General features: G+C 46.5%; 1 protein-coding gene across 2 annotated transcripts in view; it reads right to left on the bottom strand.

Moving 5' to 3' along the window:
• LMTK2 (lemur tyrosine kinase 2) overlaps positions 1–23525 on the bottom strand; it is a 68655-nt gene extending 45130 nt beyond the window's left edge. Inside the window, exons 1-2 of one of the 2 annotated variants that reach the window (XM_080676368.1) lie at positions 23099–23525; positions 1864–1988 (exon numbers count right to left, since the gene is read on the bottom strand). In XM_080676368.1, coding sequence (XP_080532494.1) covers positions 1864–1988; positions 23099–23186 — 213 coding nt within the window. In that variant the 5' untranslated portion in view covers positions 23187–23525. The remainder of the gene's footprint in view (positions 1–1863; positions 1989–23098) is intronic. The other variant, XM_080676369.1, reaches the window with a different exon arrangement.
• Positions 23526–24891: the final 1366 nt, after the last annotated feature.

The raw sequence follows: 24891 nt of genomic DNA, 5'->3' as shown, positions 1-24891 counted from the left end.
CAAAACAAGGAAGTTAAAAGACTCAGAAAAGGTATTTTTAGGCAAGTCCTATTTATCTGAAAAGAGTAGAATAAAAAATTTATCAAGGTAGAAAATAATCTGCGATCTGAACACCAAGATTACAGTATAAAACTGCAGCACACAAGTTCAGCTGACATTCTAAGAACATCTGGTTTTCTAAAGATGGCAACTTGAAAATCGAGGCTGCCCCAGTTGAGCTGCAGAAACCTTTGAAGTGACTTTGTTCAGCAGAAAGCTATCTTACCTGTTCCCATCAGCGAGCTGGGTCTGCCTCGGTGTCCATGTTAACACAGATACAGCTGATTATCAAGGTCATTCATTCCCTCAGGTAATGAAAGAGTATTACACCACCAGGACTAACAGAGTGAACAAGACTGCTTTCCATTCCTCACAGAACAACCTTCTTTTCATTTTCTACCACCTCCCATAGCCCTCCATATAAGGAAGAAACTAAAAGCTGAAAGGGCAGATCTCTCTGATGTAGCATTTATGTTCTCACGTGCATGTGAGGGGGCATTCTTCCATATATGTCATATATGTTGTCATATGCATTAGGGCATCATTGCTAATGGGAAGCAGGAAGCAGAATAAGTGAGGTACACCTTCAAACAGAAGAGCTGTGTCAACTTTCCTTCCGAACATTCCTAAAGGTTCTCCCATTGAAAATAACTTTATCCATCACTTCCACCTTATAAATAATGCTACTGAAGACTTTGCCACAGCATGATACAACTTTTATTTTTTTAAAAATATATTTTATTGACTTTTTACAGAGAGGAAGGGAGGATAGAGAGTTAGAAACATCGATGAGAGAGCAACATCGATCAGCTGCCTCCTGCACACCCCCTACTGGGGATGTGCCTGCAACCAAGGTACATGCCCTTGACGGGAATGGAACCTGGAACCCTTGAGTCCACAGGCCGACGCTCTATCCACTGAGCCAAACCGGTCAGGGCAGCATGATACAACTTTTAGGCAGCATATGATTCTAAGGTTCAGAGAGGGTGGCTGGCTGATGTGGCTCAGTGGCTGATCGTCAACCTAAGAACCAAGAGATCATGGCTCGATCCCCAGTAGGGGGCATGCAGGAGGCAGCCAATCAATGATGTTCCTCTCTCTCATTGATGTTTCTATCTCTCCTTCCCCCTTTCCCTCTCTCTAAAAATCAATAGAAACATTCTACCCATCTGCGGCTACACGAGCCAGTATTTACAACTGGCAGCATTCTTCTTTCTCCCCACTTAGGGAGTTGTAGGGTTCAAGGTAAACTGAAAGATGCTTTCTTCATACACAAAACACACTAGGGGATCCCTTGGCCTCAACAATCACAGACTCACCAGCACACAAAAGTTTGGGGGAAAATCAAAACCAGCCTTTATTTGGATTTTACCAGCTTCAGACTTTATTTGGATTTTACCAGTTTTCCCATTTATTCTTCCTTGTAGGCCTTATAGCAAGTGAATACAATCATCATACGTTATTCCTCCCTTTCAAAACTTAAAATTGTCAATAATGCTCTAAGGCAGGGTGAGCAAACTACAGCTAGCGAGCCAAATCCAAACTACCCATTTTTATAAAGTTTTATTGGTACACAGCCACAACCATCTGTTTCTGTGCTGTCTATGGCTGATGTAGCACTTGGATGGCAGAGCTGAAAGTTGACTATGACAAGACCCTGCATGGCCTGTGGTATTTACTATTTACCATGGCCGAATATATTTACTATTGGTTCTTACGGAAGAAGTCTGCCCATCCCTGCTCCCAAGGGAGTGTGATATTTAGCCATTCTATTGATAAATGTATCAGAGGATGATTTTGAATGTTCCCACCATCTGTGCTCACCTTAAAGTCAATTTCTGGGTCTTTACAGCAGGATACACAATTTGCAATTAACACGATTAATATAATGAAACTGCACACAGATAGGATCACAAAAGATGAGGAAACTTCGGCAGCAGGTGACTCCCCTGGAAAGAGAAGTAAGTAATATTAACATCGTGGACATTCCAAAATCAACTTTAATAAACAAATCAATGTATTTTCCACCAAATATAAATGGGGCTAAGAGTTAATAAAATAATGCTTAAATGTTCAAGATAAAGATGATAACCAATCCAAGATAAGAAGCTAGGGTTTTGCCCTAACCGGTCTGGCTCAGTGGATAAAGCGTCAGCCTGTGGACTGAAGGGTCCCAGGTTCGATTCCAGTCAAGGGCATGTACCTTGGTTGCGGGCACATCCCCAGGAGGGGGTGTGCAGGAGGCAGCTGATTGATGTTTCTCTCTCATCGATGTTTCTAACTCTCTATCCCTCTCCCTTCCTCTCTGTAAAATACCAATAAAATAGGTTAAAAAAAAAAAAAAGCTAGGGCTTTAAAAAATCTTACTGTGAAATAATCTTAGATTTACAGAAAGGTTCCAGAGACGATCCAGAGTCCCCATTCCCCTTCCCCAGCTTCCACTAACATTAACATCCTACGTCTCCACGGTACACGTATCAAAGCTAAGACAGTAACGTTGGTACAACGCCAGTAACTGGACTTCAGACTTTATTTGGATTTCACCAGTTTTCCCATTAATATCCTTTAACTTTTCCAGATTCAATCCAGGTTCCCGACACTGCACTTAATCATCACGTCCCCTTAGTCTTCTCCAATCCCTGATGTTTCTCAGTCTTTGTGTTTATAACTTGGACGCTTTTGGAGAGTACCGGTCAGTTACTGTGTAGAATGTTCCTCAACTTGGGTTGCCTCATGACTGGACTGAGGTTATAGAGATGCCAGAAGAATCTAGGCTAGCACAGGGTGAACGGCCCTTCTCATCACGTCACAGCAAGGGCACAAGATGTTGGCACGACTTGTTCCTGGGCGTGTGTACGTGATCCCCTGGCCCAGGTGCTTCTGCCGGGTTTTGCACTGGGAAGTCACCCCTTTCTCCCTTTTACTACTCGGTTCCTTAAAAGCAGGTCTGAAGCCAGGTGCACCTCGCAGGGGAGTAAGCTGTACTTCCTGGAGGGGACCACGGACATACGTTACAACGACCACAGTGATTGGTACTTGGGGAGACACCTTGAGGTTAGGCAAATACCCTGTGTCTCCTTACCGTTCTGCACACTAAGTTTCTCATCTGTCACTGCGCCCTGCCTGCAGCCATTAATACCATGATGTTCTAATGGTGATTTTCTACTTCCCTCGCTCCTTCTACGTTATTGTTTGTAACTCTTCCTCCCCCTCACACACACAGTCATGAGCTTACACAGGGATTTCTTTCACATGCTGGGCTATAACCCAGGATTCCGTTTTCGTTGTCGCTCAGAGTGTTTAGCTTTGGCCTGGGAGCTCTTTCCCGTTGCCCAGGGGGTCTTTGGGACGTGCGCATGCCCCGCTGTTTCCCCGCATCTCCTTCTCGTGCTGGCACTACAGCGAGCTCCGGCTCCTCGTGTATCTTACCCGCCCCGCTTTAGAAGCAGCCACTTCTCCGCGGAGCCTCGTCCTAACCAGGAGCTTGTCCGCTAGAGCAGAGCCGGCCCGTGGCCCCTTTCTGCATGGCACTGGTAGGGGCCGGGGCAGATGGAGTGGTTTTTACATCTTTAAAGAACTATTTTCAAAATAAAACAAAACGAGGTGCAACAGACACTGCACGGGAGCCACAAAGCCTAAATATTGGACTCTCTGACCCTTTCTAGGAACTGTGCATCCCCATCTAGAGCATGAAGATTTTTACGTCGCACTTGCAACAAAAAGTTACTGGAAAACATCTCATCCAACTAGGGCTATTTTGAGCATTTTCTTTAGTACAGCAAACTGCTGAGTCTCACCTACTGGTGTTCTACTAAGAAATAAACATTTCCCCCCAGTTTTATTGAGCTTATAACTGACATATCACATGATGTCAGTTGATGGCGTACGACGTGATGATTTGATATACATATGTATTGCAAAATGATTGCCACAATAAGGTCAGAAATAAATTTTTCCTTAATACCCTCATCTGCAGCTAATTATGTGTTCAGATACACCGAGGGGAAGGCATGGAGACAAGTTAATGAATGATGCCACCGCTTTTCTGCAGCAAAACTGTAATACCTGAAGAAAAGAAAAACGAATGCAAACGCCTACGTGAGCAAGACACATTCCTGAGCATAAAGGACTGCAGTGAAGAGCAGAGAGGGCTAAAGCCAGCTGCAGACAGGACCAAGCTTCCTCTCGGCACAAAGGTCTGTTTGTGAAAGCAACGCCGAAACCACAGTTCCAAGTGGGGCTCGCCTCTGCGTTTACAACGAATACAGTGAACTGCGGGCTGTTAAGGATCTGCGGGTGCTAAACGAACAGTATCTAAAACAGGAAAATCCGTACATTCATTGAACCCCCAGTGCTGGCTTGCTGACTCCTCTCAAAAGCCAATCTGGAGGAAGTCAACTTCCAGAGAGAGAGAGGATTCCTCAACTACGGACACTGCACGATTCTCAACCAAGGGAGGCGCGGGAGCCAACTTTCCAAGAATGAAGACACCCACAAAGGTCACCTCCTCTCCTCCTTCAGCTACCTGCGCTCTCATTCAGCTCGGTTTGGGTGTCCCACTGTACTTACTCTTATAACTCTGTTTTCCTCCCCTGGCTCATACAATGAAAAGCAAATATGGCTCCTGAGGTCCCTTACAGCAAAGCACTTTCATAGCCACGGTATTTCATTTTGAAAATGCCGTTTGCCCACTGCATTTTAACATCCTGAATTTCCAGGTGTATCTTATACTCCAAAAGTTGGTTTGCACTGGCAGAGTTCCTCCTTTTCTAAAGGCACAGAAGTAAGGGTGTGTCGTCATCAGCTGTATCTGAGATGTGACCAACTACAGTGTGATTTCCCTGGATCCTTACCGCAGCGCTGAGGGAATCCGACCAGCTCCAATCACAGCTGAGACACTGACCTGCCCAAGGACACAGTGGGAATGTGGCGCTGAGTGTAAACCCCATGCCCCCCAGGACCCCCACTGTTTGCCTCCTCGAGGTTAACTTTTAACACTTAAAAACAGCCTCACCTAAGTACTGTGAACAGGAGTCTATCACCGTTAATTAGAGAGTACACACTTCTGGGGCTCTCCTCCAAGCTGCACATAACAAATATTAAATCATTTTTTCCTCTCTTTTCAGCCCTATTTTTTTCTCAGCACACACTGTCTATTGTAAAGTTTGACCAGAACTGCCTGAAGACAGCTCAGTTATCTGATTCAGAACCGTCTTCTGTGAGTCATGAGGTCGGCATGAGAAGTCGCCCGCGTGTTAAACTAACCAGTTGTGTCGAGTCTGGCCCTACCTTCACTTACCTGCTCTATCACCTACAGGCTGATCTGGTGAGGACCCCACAGGGGCATCTGCTCCCCCACTCAGATTTCCTCCATGTGCACCAGGCCTATTCTCCTCAGTGTCTACCAGTCCCACCGAAAGGACTCTACAAACTACTGCCTGAAAAGGAACCTACTAGTAGCCTCAAGTAGAAATTTTTAGTTTTATCACTTTTAAAACTACTTTATACTAGAGGCCCAGTGCATGAAATTCGTGCCGGGGTGGGGGGGGTGGAGGGGAGGAGGAGTCCCCTCAGTCCAGCCTGCACCCTCTCCAATCCGGGACTCCTCGGGGGATGTCCAACTGCTGGTTTAGGCCCGATCCCAGGGATTGGGCCTAAACTGGCAGTTGGACATCCCTCTCACAATCCGGGACCGCTGGCTCCTAACTGCTCACCTGCCTGCCTGCCTGATCACCCCTAACTGCCCCCCCCCCCCCGCCAGCCTGATCACCCCTAACCGCCTCTGCCTGCCGGCCTGATTGCCCCTAACTGCCCCCCCGCCTCCGCCAGCCTGGTTGCCCCAACTGTCCCCCCCACCAGCCTGGTCACCCCTAATAGCTCCCCCTTCCTGCTGGTCTGGTTGCCCCTTACTGCCCCCCCCCCCCCTGCTAGCCTGGTTGCCCCCAACTGCTCCCCTCTGTCAGCCTGGTCACCCCACGCAGCCTGCTGTTCAGTCATTTGGTTGTCCCTCACTAAACCCCCTGCCGGCTTTGTTGCCCCACGCAGCCTGCTGTTCAGTTGTTTCTATGAGGGCATCCTGACCAATTTGCATATTACCCTTTTATTAGTATAGATTAATATAGATACTGTGTTTTTCTCTTGGTTAGTTCAAAGCACTGGGCTTTAAAGAAACTCTATATACCAGTCAAAGAAAAACTTGCGTAAGTTGAAGAACTAGAACCAGCCTAGCCCAGGCTGGAAGGTGAGAGGGGCCCGCAGAAGTCACAGAGGACGTAATTCCAGCCTGAGGAACTACGCTGAAGTCCCCACGCCCCTGTGGTCCAAGTGCAGACCAGCCCCGGGGAGGTTCCTGACTACAACGGTTAGGGAGCCAGCCATGTAGCAGGACGGGTCTCCTTTAACATTCTCGGTCCACGTCATCCCGAATGCATCAATCAAACCAACCATCGAGTGAAGAAAAACGTCAGTAACAACAGGAGTGTCTCCAGACACTGAGGCAGCTTTCCGCACTGCAAACTGGGAATGAGGGTGACAGAGGTCTGGGGTGCTTAGCACGCTCCCCGCAGACGCCAATTAAAACAGCCTTGCCATCTCTACAACACATTCTGAGAGTGGTATTTCACGGTTTCAAACCATTTTAATAGTTATCTACCATTTGATTTAATAAGCAGAAAACTTGAGAAACTCTCAGAGGTAGGTACCTATTATCTGTTTTATAGACAGGTAATTAGGAGCGTGCAATTTCTCAGTAATGACTCAGAGTAAGTCAGGAGTACTACCTGATTGTTAATTCAACCTTTATAAATCCCTGCCTGGAGCTTCCATCAGAATTTGAACATACATGTAATTAACTAAAGAGTTACCTGTGCAACAATTTTGAGATTAAATAGAAAATGTAAACATCCACAGATAAAAAGAAATGATAATCAATGCTCAATCCATTAGAGATTGCAAAATGCTGATACTCTAATCTTGTCATTCCCTCTTCAGTTACACGCTGACAGACTTTTATGAGGAGAAATGTCCTCATATTTACCGTTGGTTACCCAGTGGTTCCGGCCATAAAGGGGGCGCGGAAAGCACAAACCCTCTAATCACTGCTTGGCTCCTCTCGCTACCAGCCCCATCATGAAGCTAACTGGGGCCCACCTAGAGTCACCTCATTAGCATCCATTCATGTACGACGGACAGGGGCTTGCTGTTAATAACGAGATGCCCCCCATCACCTCCATCACCAGGAAATCCCATGTTTTGGGAGCTCAGGTCCAGGAAAGCAGGACAAAGACCAAGTATGCATTCCCTGTTACATCACAGATATTTACATTCTTCCTACCAGGAAACTCCCACACCCTTCCACTAATTCATCTTCACCATTCAGATCTCAACTTGGAAACCGGTCCCACCGGTCCCAGTCCCTACCTTTGGACCCCCAATGCACCCTGTATTTCCCCATCGTGGAGTTTATCACCCCAGCATTCTGAAAGTCCACGTCTTCCCCACTAGACTGAAGCTAAGCAGGGCTGGGAACCAGGCCTGTATACCCCACCAGCGACTCTCAGGGCCCAGCAGAGCCTGGCATTCCGTCAGAAGTGGGGGGAAGGGGAGAAAGAGAGAAAAAAGTGAGGGAGACCCCAACTAAGGAGAACCAGCAAAGGAGGGAAGATGAGGAGGGAGAGGAGGAGAAGGAAATTCATGACTAACCTCCTGGTTAACAGAATGAACTTGGGTTTTAAGGGTCAAACATTGCAACAGCAGCAGTCCTTTGATAATCTGATGCTCTTATTTGGCCAAGATTTTCCTCCCACTACTAACCACCCCCTAATGCAGGGGTCCTCAAACTACGGCCCGCGGGCCACATGCGGCCCGCCGAGGACATGTATCCGGCCCGCCGGGTGCCGCTGCCTGTCCTGCTTAGCAGCCGACTCCCGGGCCCGCGGTGCGCATAGGAATTTGTTCATAGTTTTTTTTTAAAACTATAGTCCGGCCCTCCAACCGTCTGAGGGACAGTGAACTGGCCCCCTGTTAAAAAGTTTGAGGACCCCTGCCCTAATGCATACTGTACTGGGTAGTCCTGTCCCTCCCCACCATTAATAGTTAATCACTTATTCCCCACGTCTCAGAGAACTTCCAAAAACATTCTTACTTTACCCATTTTGCAATTCATATTAAGCAGTGTAACTATTAAGTTGTTTTCTTTAAACAATAAGTTTTCTTAAAAAGTGGATTTCCCCCAACTTATGTTCTCCTCTGATAACGAGTGTTCATTCACACACCCATGTTCTCCGCGCCGGCTCGTTTCACCGGAAGCTGTAGTAGACTCACTTGGTGCTGGCAAAGCAAAAATCCAAAGGTGCCCGCTCCGTGGCAGCCCAGGGCGTGTTGGGCTGTGGAGATGGGGCTACCTGTCCCTGGACTGCCACTCCTCTCTTTATTTTGGTAAGAAAAGGAATCTTTTTTTTTTTAAAATATATTTTTTATTGCTATTTTACAGAGAGGAAGGGAGAGGGATAGAGAACTAGAAACATCAATGAGAGAGAAACATCGATCAGCTGCCTCCTGCACACTTCCCACTGGGGATGTGCCCGCAACCAAGGTACATGCCCTTGACCGGAATCGAACCTGGGACCCTTCAGTCCGCAGGCCGACGCTCTATCCACTGAGCCAAACCAGTTTCGGCAAGAAAAGGAATCTTAATAGATGCTTTCTAAGATGTGACTCTAACGTTGTCATTTCACTCAGCCTACTCCACTAAAATTGGTTATCAAAGGTTCATTTCATTCCAGTTTTAAAGACAGTGACTTGGATGGAAGCGACCACAGAGGAGAGCTCCGCTAAGGAGGCAGAGCTTGGCCCGAGGGCTCAGGTTAGAACGAAGACTTCTGTGGGACCCCTGTGCCCACGCCGGGAGAAGGATGGCAGGGTGCTGTTTCACGAACTAGACTCCTCATTCAGCTGACGGCATGGCTGAGCTGTGCAGCGATGTGCCGCGCTCGGAGTCTGCGGCAACTCTGAATCAGGGCTTCCTGCCGCCCGGAAGCCAGGTCACCAGGCAGAAGCTGGCCCCAGACGCGGGGCCTCGGGCCCGTTTCCCAGGGCCCCTCTCCCAACACCGGCCACTTCCGTGGCCATTGCTGTCCAAGGGAAAGGACATTCTGTCTCTCCACTCCACTTCCCATGGAAACGTGTACAAATGTGCATGCAAATCCATGGAAAATCGGAGTCACAACACAAACTCCAGCCAATACCACCTCCGCACAGCAGGGCCAAAGGCGATGACCTAAATGCATGCACCTTACTTCCAGGTAGGGCAGACCCTGAAAATCCTAGAAAAACACGCCTTTTTTTTCCTTTTAATTTCCTACCACACCTTGCTGGATCCTCTAGTTTCAGAAGCTTTGTAGCTTCCTAGGGCCTAAATTCAATTCTTGTTAATATAACTGAAAGTCATAGGCAATGTGTCTGTTAAAAGCTCTCTCTTCAGAGGGGAAGTTAACGGCGTATGGATGCAGTTGGACCGGCCAGAGGCATGGCGGGGACTGGGAGATGGGTGAAGAGAATTCATTTTACGCTTCTGTCTACTTTTGTGTATGCTCAAAGGCCTCCGTAAGCAAGCTTTCTTTTTTAAGTACTATCTTCATAACTCAGCCAGAAACTGCTCACCGCACCAGTCCTGACAGGGCTCCGCAGCTCACAGATGAGGTTACTAGGGGGTCCTGATGATGCTTCACGGAAAACAGACCCAGGAGAGTTTAACCTGACGTAACGAGGTGCTTCCACACTGAGGTGTCCAGCCCAAGATAAAAGACCTTCCGGTAGCCGAAACCGGTTTGGCTCAGTGGATAGAGCGTCGGCCTGCGGACTGAAGGGTCCCGGGTTCGATTCCGGTCAAGGGCATGTACCTTGGTTGCGGGTACATCCCCAGTAGGGGGTGTGCAGGAGGCGGCTGATCGATGTTTCTCTCTCATCGATGTTTCTAACTCTCTATCCCTCTCCCTTCCTCTCTGTGAAGTATCAATAAAATATATTTAAAAAAAAAAAAAAAAGACCTTCCGGTAATAAAGAGCCACGGGGATGGGGGGTCTCTTATTCAAGTGGCTGCTTCATCGCCCTAATGTGAAGCCCGCCAGTCAACACGTCCCACCCCAAACATTCCTTCATCAAATGTTTCCTAAGCATCTTCTCTAAGCAGGCACTGCCACAGGCTCTGGGACCCTGGAGTGGAAAACAGCCCACCTGCTTGTGCAGGGAACCAGACAGTAAGGAATGCGTGCTACCTCGGATGGAGATAAGCCATGTGGAAAATAAGGTAGCAGATGGGGGCTTGTTATTTTATATGGAGTGATCAGAAAACACATTTCTGATATGACAAAAATTCATGCAAGAAATGCTGGTGGTTTGGCCTAGGTGGTTATAAAAATACATAGGTAAGCCCGGTGAGTGTGGCTCAGCGGTTGAGTGCCAACCCAGGAACCAAGAGGTTACCAGTTCGATTCCCGGTCAGGGCACATGTCCAGGTTGTGGGCTCGATCCTCAGTAGGCAGCATGCAGGAGGCAGCCGATCGATGATGTTTCTCTCTACCCCTCTCTCTTCCTCTCTATCTAAAAATCAATTTATAAAAACAAATTAAAATGCCCACTAACCTTTAAAAAACCAATGTAGCTAATACTTGAACCGTGCTTCTACGTGCCACACACTATTCTAAACTCACCCAACCCCACAACAGCCCTGTGAGTAGGTTCTATTATCAGCCCCATTTAAAAAGGAAGAAACTGAGCGATGGAAGGAAGTGAGGAGCTTTTCCAAGGTCACGTGACTCCCATGCGATGCTCAGGGCGCACGCTCCTACACTCCCTGACGCGGAGGGGGAGGGGCTGTGCCCAGGACTTGGTGGCAGGTGTGACATGGCGTGTGGGGTGGAAGGACAACTCCCATCCGTGTCCCTCACTCTAACATGAACAGACTTCCAAGGATCACCTGACACTTGAAAATAACCCTCCTTTAAAAAGTTAAGATAGTGGCCAACCCAAATAGACAAGAAGGTACTTGAAGGAAGCAGACAGTGCAGGTGTTTTAAAAAAAAAACACCAAGAACTAAAACTAACAATTATACTTATGTCCTCAGCAATAAGAGGAGATATATGCATGAAAAGATTCTATTTTAAGTGTGTGGGCATGTGGCGGGGGGGGATTCTTGGAAATAAAATGTAATAGAAAAGATAAAGGCTCTCACATTGTAGAATGAAGAGAACAAAAGGAGAGAAGCAGCTCATTCCAAGAAACCCAACTCAACTAACAGATGTTCTTCAAAGAAATAACATGTTTATAAGTGAATGTTTTACACGTTTGTCATTACATGTGTAAAAAATTAGAAATATCTTAACACCTTTAATTAAACAGTACAACTTCATCTCACAGGTGGAAACGAAATTATTCATACCAATTTTAAAAAGTAAAAAATGAGCCTGGACTTTTTGAGCCTAATCATGGAAGCTAGCACTTTAGTCTCTTAATTTTCACTAAGTCATTATCTTCCATACTTCAAGGATCGACTATGTGACAACTGTGTTTGCATTTCATCTCAGTTCTGTCAGACAGGAAGCAGAAATAAATACCCAGAGGAGAAGTGACTGGAATGAGTCTGCGTGTGTGCATCACACTAGTAAGAGAATTCTCGACAGTGCGAGGCAGCGAACTTGGTGAACGGGGTGGACGGGATGGTAGGACCCGGACCTCTCCCTCTACAATCAGTCTGCCACTGACCAGCAGTACGGGGCTGGATCTGCTACGTAACTTCTCTGCGCCTTGGTTCCCGCACCTGTAAACCTGCATGTCAGCTCTAAAGTTCTATCTATACGGATCTGTAATTCCAAAACGTTATGACTCTACCAAGTGCCTATATGGTTAATATTGGTTATAATGATCTTTTGTTAAAAGTGCATTTTTTCCTAAAGAAGAAGTTAGACTACGGATTTCTGAACTGCATCAGGCCTCTGGGAGAGTGTTGCCAGAGGACTATTTTGGTAAGTTTGTTATTTCTCAGTGTCTCACTAGCAATCAGCGAGCGGGTGCTGCATTTTAATAACAGTCTGAAGTCAGAGTCAAGTGGGGCTCTGCCTATGACTGCAGGCTGGGTCCTTGGAAAGTAACAGTTGCTACTGACATGAAGAACCATTCTAGAGAGGCACCCTGCCAGGGAGAACCAGGAAGAGGAATTGATTTCCTTCTGAAAGGAACACAAGTTGAATTTATTGAAGTTCCAAGGAAGAATCTGTATCGTGAAAAACACATAAAACTTCAATTTGGAGGCTTACGTGAGAGGTAACCAACACTTCTGTTTTGCAATAAAAAGCTGAAATTATAAAATTTCACAATTACTATTTAGTTAAAATAGATATTTTAAATGTGTAAAATGACTACAAACTCTCCCTCATCTATCTTCTAAGTCCAAGATATCGTAGAGATTTACTTCCTATAATTAAAAGTTGCAATTAGCCGAAACCGGTTTGGCTCAGCGGATAGAGCGTCGACCTGCGGACTGAAGGGTCCCGGGTTCGATTCCGGTCAAGGACATGTACCTTGGTTGCGGGCACATCCCCAGTGGGGGGTGTGCAGGAGGCAGCTGATCGATGTTTCTCTCTCATCGATGTTTCTAGCTCTCTATCCCTCTCCCTTCCTCTCTGTAAAATATCAATAAAATATATTTTTTTAAAAAAATTAAAAAGTTGCAATTATATCATATGAAACTCAAGTCTCCTGTTCACTATAGCAAAAAAGGATGTAAGAGGTGTTTGGGATGGACTATGAACATGGAGAACAAAGGAGAAAAAAAAGCTTTTAAAAATTAAATTATAGTGGTTTCACTTTGGGATAAGAGCAACTTCTCTAAGTTGACTATCACAGATGCTTGAACTAATTTCTTTTCTCCTATTCAAGGCACATGTGTTGCAAAAAATAAGAGTCCTGAATTATCTGTACTGGTCTATGAACCTATGATGTTCTTAATCAAACCCATTATAATATAGCAGTTTCTGGGGTAGTTTACTTTGTTTAGCTAATCATAAGAATATTTTGCACATCAATGCAAAATGTACAGTTTTGGAAAATAATACAATAATTAATCAATAATAATACAAGAATAAACGCTATATTTCTCATACTCACAACTGTTTTGCTCCATCCTGTGTATCAACATATATCGACTAACTTTAAAAAAAAGTACCTGTTGGAAAATATGAAATACGCTACGAACCCTAAGCTATTCTAAGATCAACTAGCTTGAAAAAATAAACGTTTTAAAAACCAAGATGTTAACACGATATTGTGCTGAAAAAAATAACGCCAGCAGCTACTACACAGGTCACGAACCGGGGTGCCCTGGGGTAGTGTGCACATCTGTGACGCGGGGGACAGGAATGCCGTCGAGTTACACCGGCTCTAGCTTAGAGTCCTTGCCAGCGGAGCTGTGGGGCAGAACCCGGCATCGGGCTGGCACGTCTACACCACAGGTTCTCAGCTCCCAGGGCCGGCATCTGACTGTCAGGTACCGGTTCACAGTTTTTACTGATTATTTACACAGGATATTTATAAAATGTAAAGAGGTTACTAGTTATACTGACTTCCAAAGAAGGGGCTGAAGATAAAAAAAAAAAAAAAAAAATCAAAGGTATGTAGAGCTGTAAGGATGTTCTGCCCTGGAGTGTTGAAATTCTTCTGTGGTTACGAACAGGCACTTCTCCCGGGAAGAGTCTTCAGAACTGTATTCCGGCACCGGGGTCAGGAGTAGCAACCTCTTCACATTTCAGGTACTGACGTTAATTTAAATTTTTTGAATTTAAAGTTGTTCTTCCTTCCTTGAATCTCACTGGTTATACAAGCCAACAGATTGCTATTAAATAACTGATACTCTTTTGTCGCTAGTAGAAGATAAAATATTTTGTTGTGGGGCAGAGAAATCCCAGAAAAGTGTTATAAATGCAGATTTCCAGGCCAACCTCCAGAATTCTGACTCAGTTGGTGTGTCTGGGGGCTCAAACACTTGCACTCCTACAAATCTCCAGGGGATCCTTTTTCTTTTGTTTTTTGGGTTGTTTTTAAGAGAGGGAGGAAGAGGAAGAGAAAGATAGAAACATCAATGATGAGAATCATTGATGGGCTGCTCCCTGCACGCCCCGCACTGGGGATCGAGCCCGCAACCCGGGCCTGTGCCCTGACCGGGAATTGAGCCGTGACCTCCTCCTGCTTCACAGGTCAACTCTCAACCCCTGAGCCATGCCGGCTGGGCTCCCAGGCGATCTTGATGAAGTGATCCTGTTTTATAAAAACATCTTTACTTTTTCCTGAAACATTTTCAGCTGAACTGATCCCATAGCTGGGATTTACATCAAAACAATGGGGCTGGAGCCAGTGAGAAGGGTACATGTGAACAAGATTGACCATAAATTAAGAACTGCTGATGCTGGGTGACGGGTACATGAGAGTTCATGATATTACTTCCTCTACTTTTGTGTATGTTTGAAATTTTCCAAAATAAAAAAAGAGGAAAGCTCCGTAGAGATCAAAACAAGTCTGCCACCACGCTCTGCAGGAGACCTGCCATCAGACATCTGATCTTCACCTTCACCAACTACAGGAGGTGCCCACCACCCCTTTCAACAATTTCCAAAGTCGATAGCCCCTAAAATCACTCTAGACTTATTAAGCCTACGAGGCTTCCCTCACACCCCGAGATTAGGGGTATAACATCAGCGCGGCGTGAGTGTGGGCCGTGCTCACACTCGGTGTGGGGAAGGGAGGAGGGTAAGTTTACAGTGGAGAAAGCTGACAAACAGCACCTCAGCCAGGTGATCAAGAGAAGGAAACCAACCTCTTAGGCTTAACCGTTTAGTTATGGAGTGATTTGAGGGGGTCTGAAACTTCAGTTGGTAAAAGTTCAGATAAAGTGTCCGAGGGCAGTCATGTTGAAATCATGTAACCATTAAAAGATGTGATGAGAATGGTACTTTATCTCCGTGGTGTCCTCCCCAGAATATATAGCCCCCACCTAAGCATGAGGAAAACATCAAACTAATGGCAGCAGAGGGATATTCTACAAAACACCTGACAAGTACTTCTCAAGACTGTCAAGATCAGTGGTCGGCAAACGCATTAGTCAACAGAACGGCAAACCGCAGTTTGGCGACCACTGGTCAAGATCATCAAAACAAAGAACAGCCCCTGGTCGGGGGCGCTCAACGATTAGAGTGGGCCTGCGCACCCAAGGGTCAAAGGTTCAATTCCTGGTCAAGGGCACGTACCTGGGTTGCAAGTTCCATCTCGGGCCCCAGTCAGGGCATGTGTGGGAGGCACCCAATCAATGTTTCTGTTTTCTCTTTTCCCCACCCCTTCTCCTCTCTCTAAAAATCAATGGGGGGAAATATCCTTGGGTGAGGATTAAAAAACAAAACAAAATGAAACAAAGAACAGACTGCTGGAGCCTAAGGGGGCACAACTAAATGTAAGGTGGCCTCCGAGAACAGAAACAGGACTCAGGGAAACACTAAAGGAATGGGAAAAAAGGATGGACTTTAGGTAGTAATAATTATTAGTAATGGCTCCTACTTGAGACCAAGGTACTATGCCAATGTAACATGTTAACAACAGGGAAATCTGGGTAAAGGATGTACAGGAACTCTGTGCACTACCTTTGCAACTTTTCTGTAAATCTAAAATTGTTCTAAAAGAAAAAGTTTACTATTAAAAAATAAAACAATTATAAATGGCCTCATTCCAGGCGATGAACTGTGGCTGGATAAAAAAGCAAGAATTAGAGGCTCTAAGCTTGTACTCTCTTCTCTCCTTTTAACACACACACACACACACACACACACACACGACGCCTGGTGTGATGAACCCAGTTCTCCTGTATCATCTTGATCATCCTCACACACAAACTGATTGATCACCTACAAACCGTGAGATACCATGCAAACACTAGAAATACTAAGACAAAGTCCTGGCAATCTGGGTGACGGGGCAGAACTTAAAGAAACAAGGGGTATTTGCTAATGAAAACTGTAGACTGGTGCACTGAATCCAAACCTTTTTGATCACACAGCCCGCCCATCAGTAAATTTTCTTTACATTCCTCCCATTTCATGTAAATTTATTTATTTACAAACCATAAAAATGTATTAGTGTACCAATATATTCTATACCTTAAAAAATCACATAAGCCAAAATATTGAAAAGGTCAAGATAAAGAGTTAAGTTCCAGTGTTTTCATCCTGCACCCCATGAACATCCTGTCCCACAAATAAGCACTCTGGGAGTTCCTCGGGGTTGGGGATCGCTAAGGACCGGGAGAAGAAAAAGAAAAAAGGTCTCAGTAGGGAAACTGAGGCTGCAAAGAGCTCTCAGCCACCTGAGGCATTTCGTGTCAATAGTTCTCATTGCCCCCTCGAGTCACAACGAAGTCAAATGAAATGTAGAGTTTCTGCACTGTGCTAACCTTTGTAAAAAAAACAAAACACTTTTTTGAAATAGCGAGGTTATTTTTCTGATACGCCTGTTCTTTGTGGCAAATAACTGTAATGCCAAGGCACGGTTCCAAATTAGTCACTTGCTACAATTTAAAAATACTTCACTCCAACAGTTTGCTCTGACACACCGGTTTTAGCCTATTTCTTCAGCTTTCTCTTACAACAGTGTCTTCGTACGAAGATTCACAGAAAGGTTGAGATTAGCATCTAAAAACAGCCCTAGATGTAGCAGTCTATTTTATACCAGGAATATCCAGCTCCTTTCTAAATATTCTTCTCCTCATGTCAGAGTAATAAATACACATTTTTAAAAGAGTAACGCACAGCTAGGAGGCTGCAAAAATGCATGATTTTAAAAGAGAAGGAAAGACCGTCATAGTCCTCTCTCCAAATGACATTTTCTAAGGGAAGCCTCAGCCCTATGGGTCCAGGCTGACTGGCTGCCTTCAGGATGCTTTATGCGAGTAAACAATTTTGTTTGGGATCAACTAAACTGAGATTGCTCTCGGTTCCTTTAAATTAAAACCAGCAACTGTTCACACGCAAGAGCTTTAGGTATCTTTTTTTTTTTTAAATATATTTTATTGATATTTCACAGAGAGGAAGGGAGAGGGATAGAGAGCTAGAAACATCGATGAGAGAGAAACATCGATCAGCTGCCTCCTGCACACCTCCCACTGGGGATGTGCCCGCAACCAAGGTACATGCCCTTGACCGGAATCGAACCCGGGACCTTTCAGTCCGCAGGCCAACGCTCTATCCACTGAGCCAAACCGGTTCCGGCGGGGTATCTTGATGTTTAAGACCAAGTTAATTACATAAAAGTGGAGTAATCCAGATCATCTTGTAAATTTCTGGCACAATTCCCCAACATTATAAATTTCAAGAAGTAACACCACCAGCCTATATTTCATACCTAAGCTAGATTTAAAGGGTTCCTTCTCCGCCCATCATAGGACAAATTATTTTGAGTAACTAAGTTTTTTAAATCCAGCAAGTTCTAGGCATTCCACTTTGAGTTCCCTCTCTGAAGCCATACCACTCCCCGTTAGTCAATTCTATGATAACCCCCGCAATTTACAAATCAGAAGCAAAGAAGAAGACTATGTTGTTGAGTGCTCAACATGTAGCCGATGTGTCATGCACCGGGACTCTACCTCACCTGCCCAACAACCCCTTAGGTAAATATTATCATCATCTTGTTTTCATGATTGAGATCTAAGAAGCTTGGGAGAGGCCAGGTAACTGGCCCAAGGTCTTAAAGCTACTGAAGTGGCACAGGAAGGCCAACTCCGAAGTCCAAGCTTCACCTACAACACCTGCTCTCCCTATGATTGGCTCATGACTTTTAGTCTCAAAGAGACGGAAAAACTTTTTATATGTCCACCTACAAGGACTTTTTTGAGCACTTGTTTAACTGTTTCAGAACCCTGGCCATCCCTTCCTTACACTACAAAGTCTTTTTTATTGTATGTACAGTTGTTATCTAAGTGACACAGCCCACAGGGGACACAGAGGGCCCAAGGACTATAAATTTCAAAAGTTGCATAAACAGTCAGCACATTGGTTATCAGCAAAACTGTAGGAATTTGATAACTTCAATGCTAATCAGCTACAAAACTGTTGGACGGGCTTCCTATTACTGGGCAAATGAGCATATTTAGTTAACCCAAAAATATCACCCACTGAAAGCAATTAGAGCATTCCCAACCTGAATCTCAAGCCTTACAGCCATAAATCCTGAAATAATTTGCATGGAAAGCTTATTGAAAATACTTTTCTCAGAAGCTGTTATCATCAACACAAAAATTCCAACTGTAGGAAGCACTACCTTTACTTCAGAAATCTTTTTCAAGATACAAGTCTGTCTGTTTAATCTAAAACGAGAGCCTTGGTTTCCCAAGCTGCTGTTTAATCAGTAGCTGAGTCCCACGGGCTTCCCAGACTTCCGTGAGGTCCTGTATCTGGAGCTGCTCAGCGCTTCCTCTGTACTCGGTGACCTAATATGCCACAACACAATAGAAGTGGTTTCCTTGTCTAACCACTACCCGATATTAATAAACCGTGGACTGAGGGGAATGCCTTCACCCATACAAGATCCTCTTTCTTATGTGAATCCGGAATGATCGTATAAAAGGCACATAATGGGATACTATGATCTGTAGACAAGAATTTCTTAACTGTAATCTTAGTTCGGCAATTTAACTGTGTGAAAACAGTGGACTTTCTCCCTCTATGAAAGCTTCCTAGTGAGGGCCAGCAAGATGTCAGTCGACCTAACAAGGATATTTCTGTATTTGCAGAAATACAGATTCTCAGGAAAAGAAGCTTCCGGAGAGGGTGTAAGGGACTCCCAGAGAGACAGAGAGGCCCAAAATAAAATGCAACCAAGAAATGCCTTTTGCCTCGACATATTTACAAAGTTTTATTATGATTAAGTGGATAAATATTTGTTAACTTCTGAATCTAGAAATTATTTTGGATGACAAAAAAAACCTTGGATAAAAGAATTTCAATTTAAATGCTGAATTTTAGTAAATTGCCTCATTTCTTTCCCCATGCAAATGGGCTGGCAAAGGATAAAATTCAAGTATTTTTTCCAACCTGGTTTGGATAAGCTGTGTTTCTCCAAGACATTATTAACCAATTTGAACTTTAAGTAGAAAGAATATGGCTAATGAGGCAAAAGACCCCATGCAATGATCTACCCTTAATTTGACAATGGCCAGCCCTGCAGATAATTAAAAGCTTGAGTTATGTTTTCAATGTTTAACTGCTCTTTATCTAAATTCGTGCACGGGGGGGGGGAAGGGGTGTCCCTCAGCCCAGCCTGCACCCTCTCCAATCTGGGACCCCTTGAGAGATGTCCAACTGCCCGTGTAAGCCCGATCCTACCAGGATTGGGCCTAAACGGGCAGTCGGACATCCCTCTCACAATCCAGGACTGCTGGCTCCCAACTGCTCGCCTGCCTGCCTTCCTGATTGCCCCTAACCACTTCTGCCTGCCAGCCTGATCACCCCCTAACCACTCCGCTGCCAGCCTGATTGATGCCTAACTGCTCCCCTGCCAGCCTGTTTTCCCCTAACTGCCCTCCCCTGCAGGCCTGGGTGCCCCCCAACTGCCCTCCCCTGTAGGCCTGGTCACCCCTAACTGCCCTCTCCTGCAGGCCTGGCCCCCCCCCCCGCAATTGCTCTCCCCTGCAAGCCTGGGTCCCTCCCAACTGCCTTTCCCTGCAGGCCTTGTCGCCCCCAACTTCCCTCCTCTGCCAGCTTGGTCACCCCTAACTGCCCTCCCCTGCAGGCTTGATCGCCCCCAACTGCCCTCCCTTGCAGGCCTGGTCCCTCCCAACTGCCCTCCCCTGCTGGCCTGATCGCCCACAACTGCCCTCCCTTGCAGGCCTGGTCCCTCCCAACTGCCCTCCCTTGCTGGCCATCCTGTGGTGGCCATCTTGTGTCCACATGGGGGCAGGATCTTTGACCACATGGGGGCAGCCATCTTGTGTGTTGGAGTGATGGTCAATCTGCATATTACTCTTTTATTAGATAGGATAGAGGCCTGGTGCATGGGTGGGGGCCAGCTGGTTTGCCCTGAAGGGTGTCCCGGATCAGGGTGGGGGTTCCCTTGGGGCGTGGGGCAGCCTGGGCAAGGGCCTGTGGTGGTTTGCAGGCCGGCCACGCCCCCCGGCGACCCAAGTAGAGGCCCTGGTATCTGGGGTTTATTTATCTTCTACAATTGAAACTTTGTAGCCTGGAGCGGAGCCAAGCCTTCTGCTTGCTCTGTGGCAGCAGCCATTTCTGTTGGGATTTATGTATCTTCTATAATTGAAACTTTGTAGCCTTAAGCGGAGGCCTGGGCGGGCCAGGGTGTGCAGAAAGCTTGGCTTCCTCCATCGCCGGGGGCAACCCTAGCCTCCTGCTATTTCCAGCTCCGAGGCTGCTGCCATTTCTGTTTGGATTTATGTATCTTCTATCATTGAAACTTTGTAGCATTGAGTGGAGGCCTAGGCCGGCCAGGGTGTGCGGAAAGCTTGGCTTCCTCCATTACCAGGGAAACCCAAGCCTCCCTCCTGCTCTCTGTGGCCGTAGCCATCTTGGTTGGGTTTATTTGCATATTCGCTCCTGATTGGTTGGTGGGCGTGGCTTGTGGGTGTAGCGGGGAGATGGTTAATTTGCATATTACTCTTAGGATATGTTCAAAGGGCTATATCTTTCATAACCAGTGGGCTCACTTATGAGGATTAGCTCCAAGGTTTCTTTATTCTCCTTGGTCTAGAATCCATCTCTGCTACCAGGATTAATAATCTCTTCTAGATGGAAATACACACCCCAAATCTAGGTGTGACTGTGCATCTTTTCCACAGAATTTAACTGTATTTACCTGTCAGTCATAAGCCTCATGTCTAACCATACACCTTCCAAGCAACAGAATATGAAGGGAAAATTATAAAAAGCTGCTATAAATCACCAAATATTTTTATGCTTCATTTATGTCAAGATTTGATACTTCTATTTACGAATTAATTTTCCTGATTTTACAGCACTCAAAAATTTTAGATTTTATTATACCACCATTAAAAAACACATTAAGAGATTTATAGGAAGGCAAATTTCTACAGGTTCCTACACAGGATCCGTTTTTCAAAATATAAAAATATTCGATTAAGTGCAAGTCATCTGGAAACTTCTTGAATCCTGTCCACTCTTTATCCATTATCCTACTCTGGGGCTAACTTTCAGTTTAACCATCAATATCTTTCAATACCAATATCAATATCTTTCCATATAATCTTTTTTTAAAGTATATATATGTGTATATATATATATATTATTTCAGAGAGAAAGGGAGAGAGAGATAGAAATATCAATGAGAAAGAATCATTGATTGGCTGCCTCCTGCACGCCCCCGACCGGGGATGGAGCCTGCAACCCGGTACGTGCCCTTGACCAGAATCGAACCCAGGACCCTTCAGTCACCAGGCCGACTCTCTATCCACTTAGCCAAACCAGCTAGGGCCATATAGTCTTTTATAACTTGCCAGATATTTTCTGTGACTCCTACCTGGCCTGCCTATACACTTCTAATAATAGTCCCTCTTCTTATCTATCATATCAGAAAACAGAATTCACCTTACAAATATTTGATCTAAGGCAGTGGCAGAAATTTAGCAATACATTATATGATACAATGATAATAGTTAATACTCAACTAAAGGATACTCAATGACACAGCCTGGTAGAGCTCTGAAAATAATTACATATAGCTTTCATTGCAGACGTATTTGAAAAATATGTCTTTGCTGGGGATGGCAAATTCCACATTGGTACCCAATTAACATCATTCTAAAATAACCCTCAACTTCAAAAGTATTCCTAAGCAGTTACAAGACTTGAATCACACAAGCAGGGAATCTAAGACCTGGGTTTTAATTATGATTCTACCTACAATTCAGTCGTCACCTTGGGTAGGTCATTTGACACCCCCATGGCCTCAATATCTTCAACTAAGAAATGAAGAAATTGTACTAAATTTTCTTTATGGTCTATTCCAACTCGAAAATTCTATGATGGTGACAAGAGAAGACTTGACTTTGGGTGGTGGGCATACAGTGCAATATACAGATCTTGTACACATAGAAACCCACACCTGAATCCTATGTGTTCATGTTGACCAATGCCAGCCCAACAAATTTAATAAACAGAAATAAAGGAAATTCTATGGAATTTCAGTCTTCATTTCAAAGATAAGCAGCAAATGACAACCACAAATTAGCCTAGATTTTTTTTTTTCCTTAAAAAAAAAGACCCAACTTGGGATGCTTTCTGGGGTTGGTGTTTTATCTAGGAAAATAAACCGCAAATGAAAACGGCATCGCTAAAACAGAAAGAAAATCACAGACTTAGCTAAAATAGCAACTTCAATCACCCTTGGGCTATTTTGTCAATAGTTATTCAAAGACAGCTACTCTAATCACTGGCTTCCTAAAATACAAATATTTAGAGTTGTTTCCTTCTCATCCCCCGAGATTCAATCCGAATGAAAAGCACAGCGTCTAACATCAATTTGTCACTTCAGAACAAGTTGCAGGGAAGGAAGGAAACTCCGCAGAGCTCTCTGATCGTTAGCATTGAAGCAGGTGATGAGAGCTAAGAAGCGGTTCTTATTATAAGACGGGAGAAACTCAGGGGGCAGGTGGCATCTGGAAAGGGAAGCAGAACTGCCAGGAAGGGATGTGGGTTGAGGACCTTCAGGCAACAGGTCTGGAGCCAGTACCGCAGTCTGCCCCGGGAGGGGTGGGCGCTACCACCCCTTCGCCGCCCGCCCAGCCCCAACCGCATCGCCTCGCCCCCGCTTCGGCCCTGGGGAGGCAGCCCGCGCCTGCGGCAGAAACCTCCCTACTCGCTCGCTTCCCCGGGACTCCCGGCCCGGCAGGCCCTCCGATTCCTCAGCGCCGAGGCCGCGCCGGCCTGCCGCCTCCTCCCGGGTCTCAGCGGTCCCGCAGCCCGGTCCCCGCCGCCCCGTCGCCGCCGCGGGCCCGCTCACCTGCACCTGTTTGCGGAAGTGGCACGGCCCGGGCACTGCCGGCGGCCAGGAGCAGCAGCAGTAGCAGCAACGCCGGTGGCCCCGGCATCTCGCCCACGGCACGGCCCGGGGCCGGCTCTCGGGTTGCCTTCCGTCAGTCCGTCCGTCAGTCGCTCCTGCCTCCCTTACGCTGCCTCAGCGGCACCGCGCTGGCTGCTCCGGAGCGCACGTCGCTTCGGCCAAACCTCAGCCCGGTTCCCGGTCCGCACCCGCCGCTCCGGCCACAGAACCACCATCCTTCCCGCTTGCCCGCCTGCCCGCCCGCCTGCCCGCCTTGCCGCCGCCGCCGCCGCCGCCGCCGCCTCTCAACAGCAGCAACGGCAGCAGCCCTGCGGAACCCCGGGCCCCGGCAGCCGCGCTCCCGCCGCCATGATGGGCTGCGTCATGTGACGTAGAGCGGGGGCGGGAGGCCGTGACGGACAGCCCAGCTAGCCAATGGTCAGCTCCACAGGGCACAGGAGGCCCCGCCCATTAACCTGCCAGAGAGAGTGTGTCTGAGGGTGCGCCCCCTGCAGACCGAGAAGTGCGTGGGCAGCAGGTAATACCGGCAACTATTTTAAATTTAAAAACACAGGGAAGCATAAAGACAATAAAAAGCATCCAGAATCCACCCTGAATTTTTCTCTCCCTATTTTTAAAACACGTTTTGCCTTCGGCCTTTTTTACTTGTCGGAGCCGTTTCAGGCTCTTCTCCTTAAGGTTGACCTACACATCCTATCAGCCACCAAGGAGCTTTTGGCTTTTTATTTCAGCTCAACAAGAATAGAATCCCTCTTCCCCCACACCCCCTGACTCAGATCCTGAGCTCAAGCCATTCCCTTTGCCAAGAGTGCCCTTCCTGTCCCATCTTGGCCACCTGGCACACTCCCTTTCATCTGTCAGCACTCTCCGGAAGGTTGGGGTCATCAAAGAAGGCCACTCCCCAACCCCAGGAGAAATGACTAATGTCTCCTAACGCCCCGCCCCGGCCCTGGACAGACTGCTCTCCCAGATGCCATATTTTATTGTTCCCGTGACTGTAAGCTCCCTGAAGACAAGAACTGTGCCATGTCAGCTGGGGTCCCCGGGGGCTGGCTCAGAGTAGGGGTTCTCTAAAGGAAGGGTGCCTGTCCTACTCCTGGAGCAGCTCCCAGGTCCAACCTCTCCCCACCCAAGGACAAGGTCCAGCCCACAGGGGAAAGGGTAGAGAAAGCATTTTCCAGACGGAAGGAGCATAATCATGGGAGGCCTAGAGGTTGGGCTTTTCTGGAAAAGACTGTAGTCCGGTTTGTGCCTGAGAGGAACTGATCTGAATCTTATCCGATGGGCTCTGCCAGCCGGCAGCAGGGGAGCCCCCCCAATTCTCCAGACCCCTCCAGCGCCCACCCTGCACGCCCCCTCTCTGTGGTGCTGACCCAGCGCTGGACAAACAATATAGGCCCAGAGAATATCTGTCAAATGATCAAGGTGAGCCAACAAACACCTCAGGAAACAAATACTAGCTGGCATGTGAAATGCTGCGTTCCAGCGTCCATGACTATCTGCTGATCTCTACGTGGGAATGGGAAGGAAGGCGAAGGTCGAGGAAAGAGACGCAATCGCCCGGTGGTGCTTCGACATCTATCCAGGAAGCCAGGGAACGCCCTCGCTGAGGACCCGGAGGAGCCGCTGAGCTTGCCTGCAGGTCATCCTAAGGAAAGTGCACCCCAACAGCAACAGGTCAGCCCAGGATCGCAAAGCAGGTTTCCTTATCATCTGAGCCAGCCCAAAGGTTC

The sequence above is a fragment of the Plecotus auritus genome (assembly GCF_963455305.1).
Source record: "Plecotus auritus genome assembly, chromosome: 6".
Classification (NCBI taxonomy): Eukaryota; Metazoa; Chordata; class Mammalia; order Chiroptera; family Vespertilionidae; genus Plecotus; species Plecotus auritus.
The sequence above is the reverse complement of the archived record's forward strand: the minus strand, read 5'-3'. Positions and strand labels throughout refer to the sequence as shown.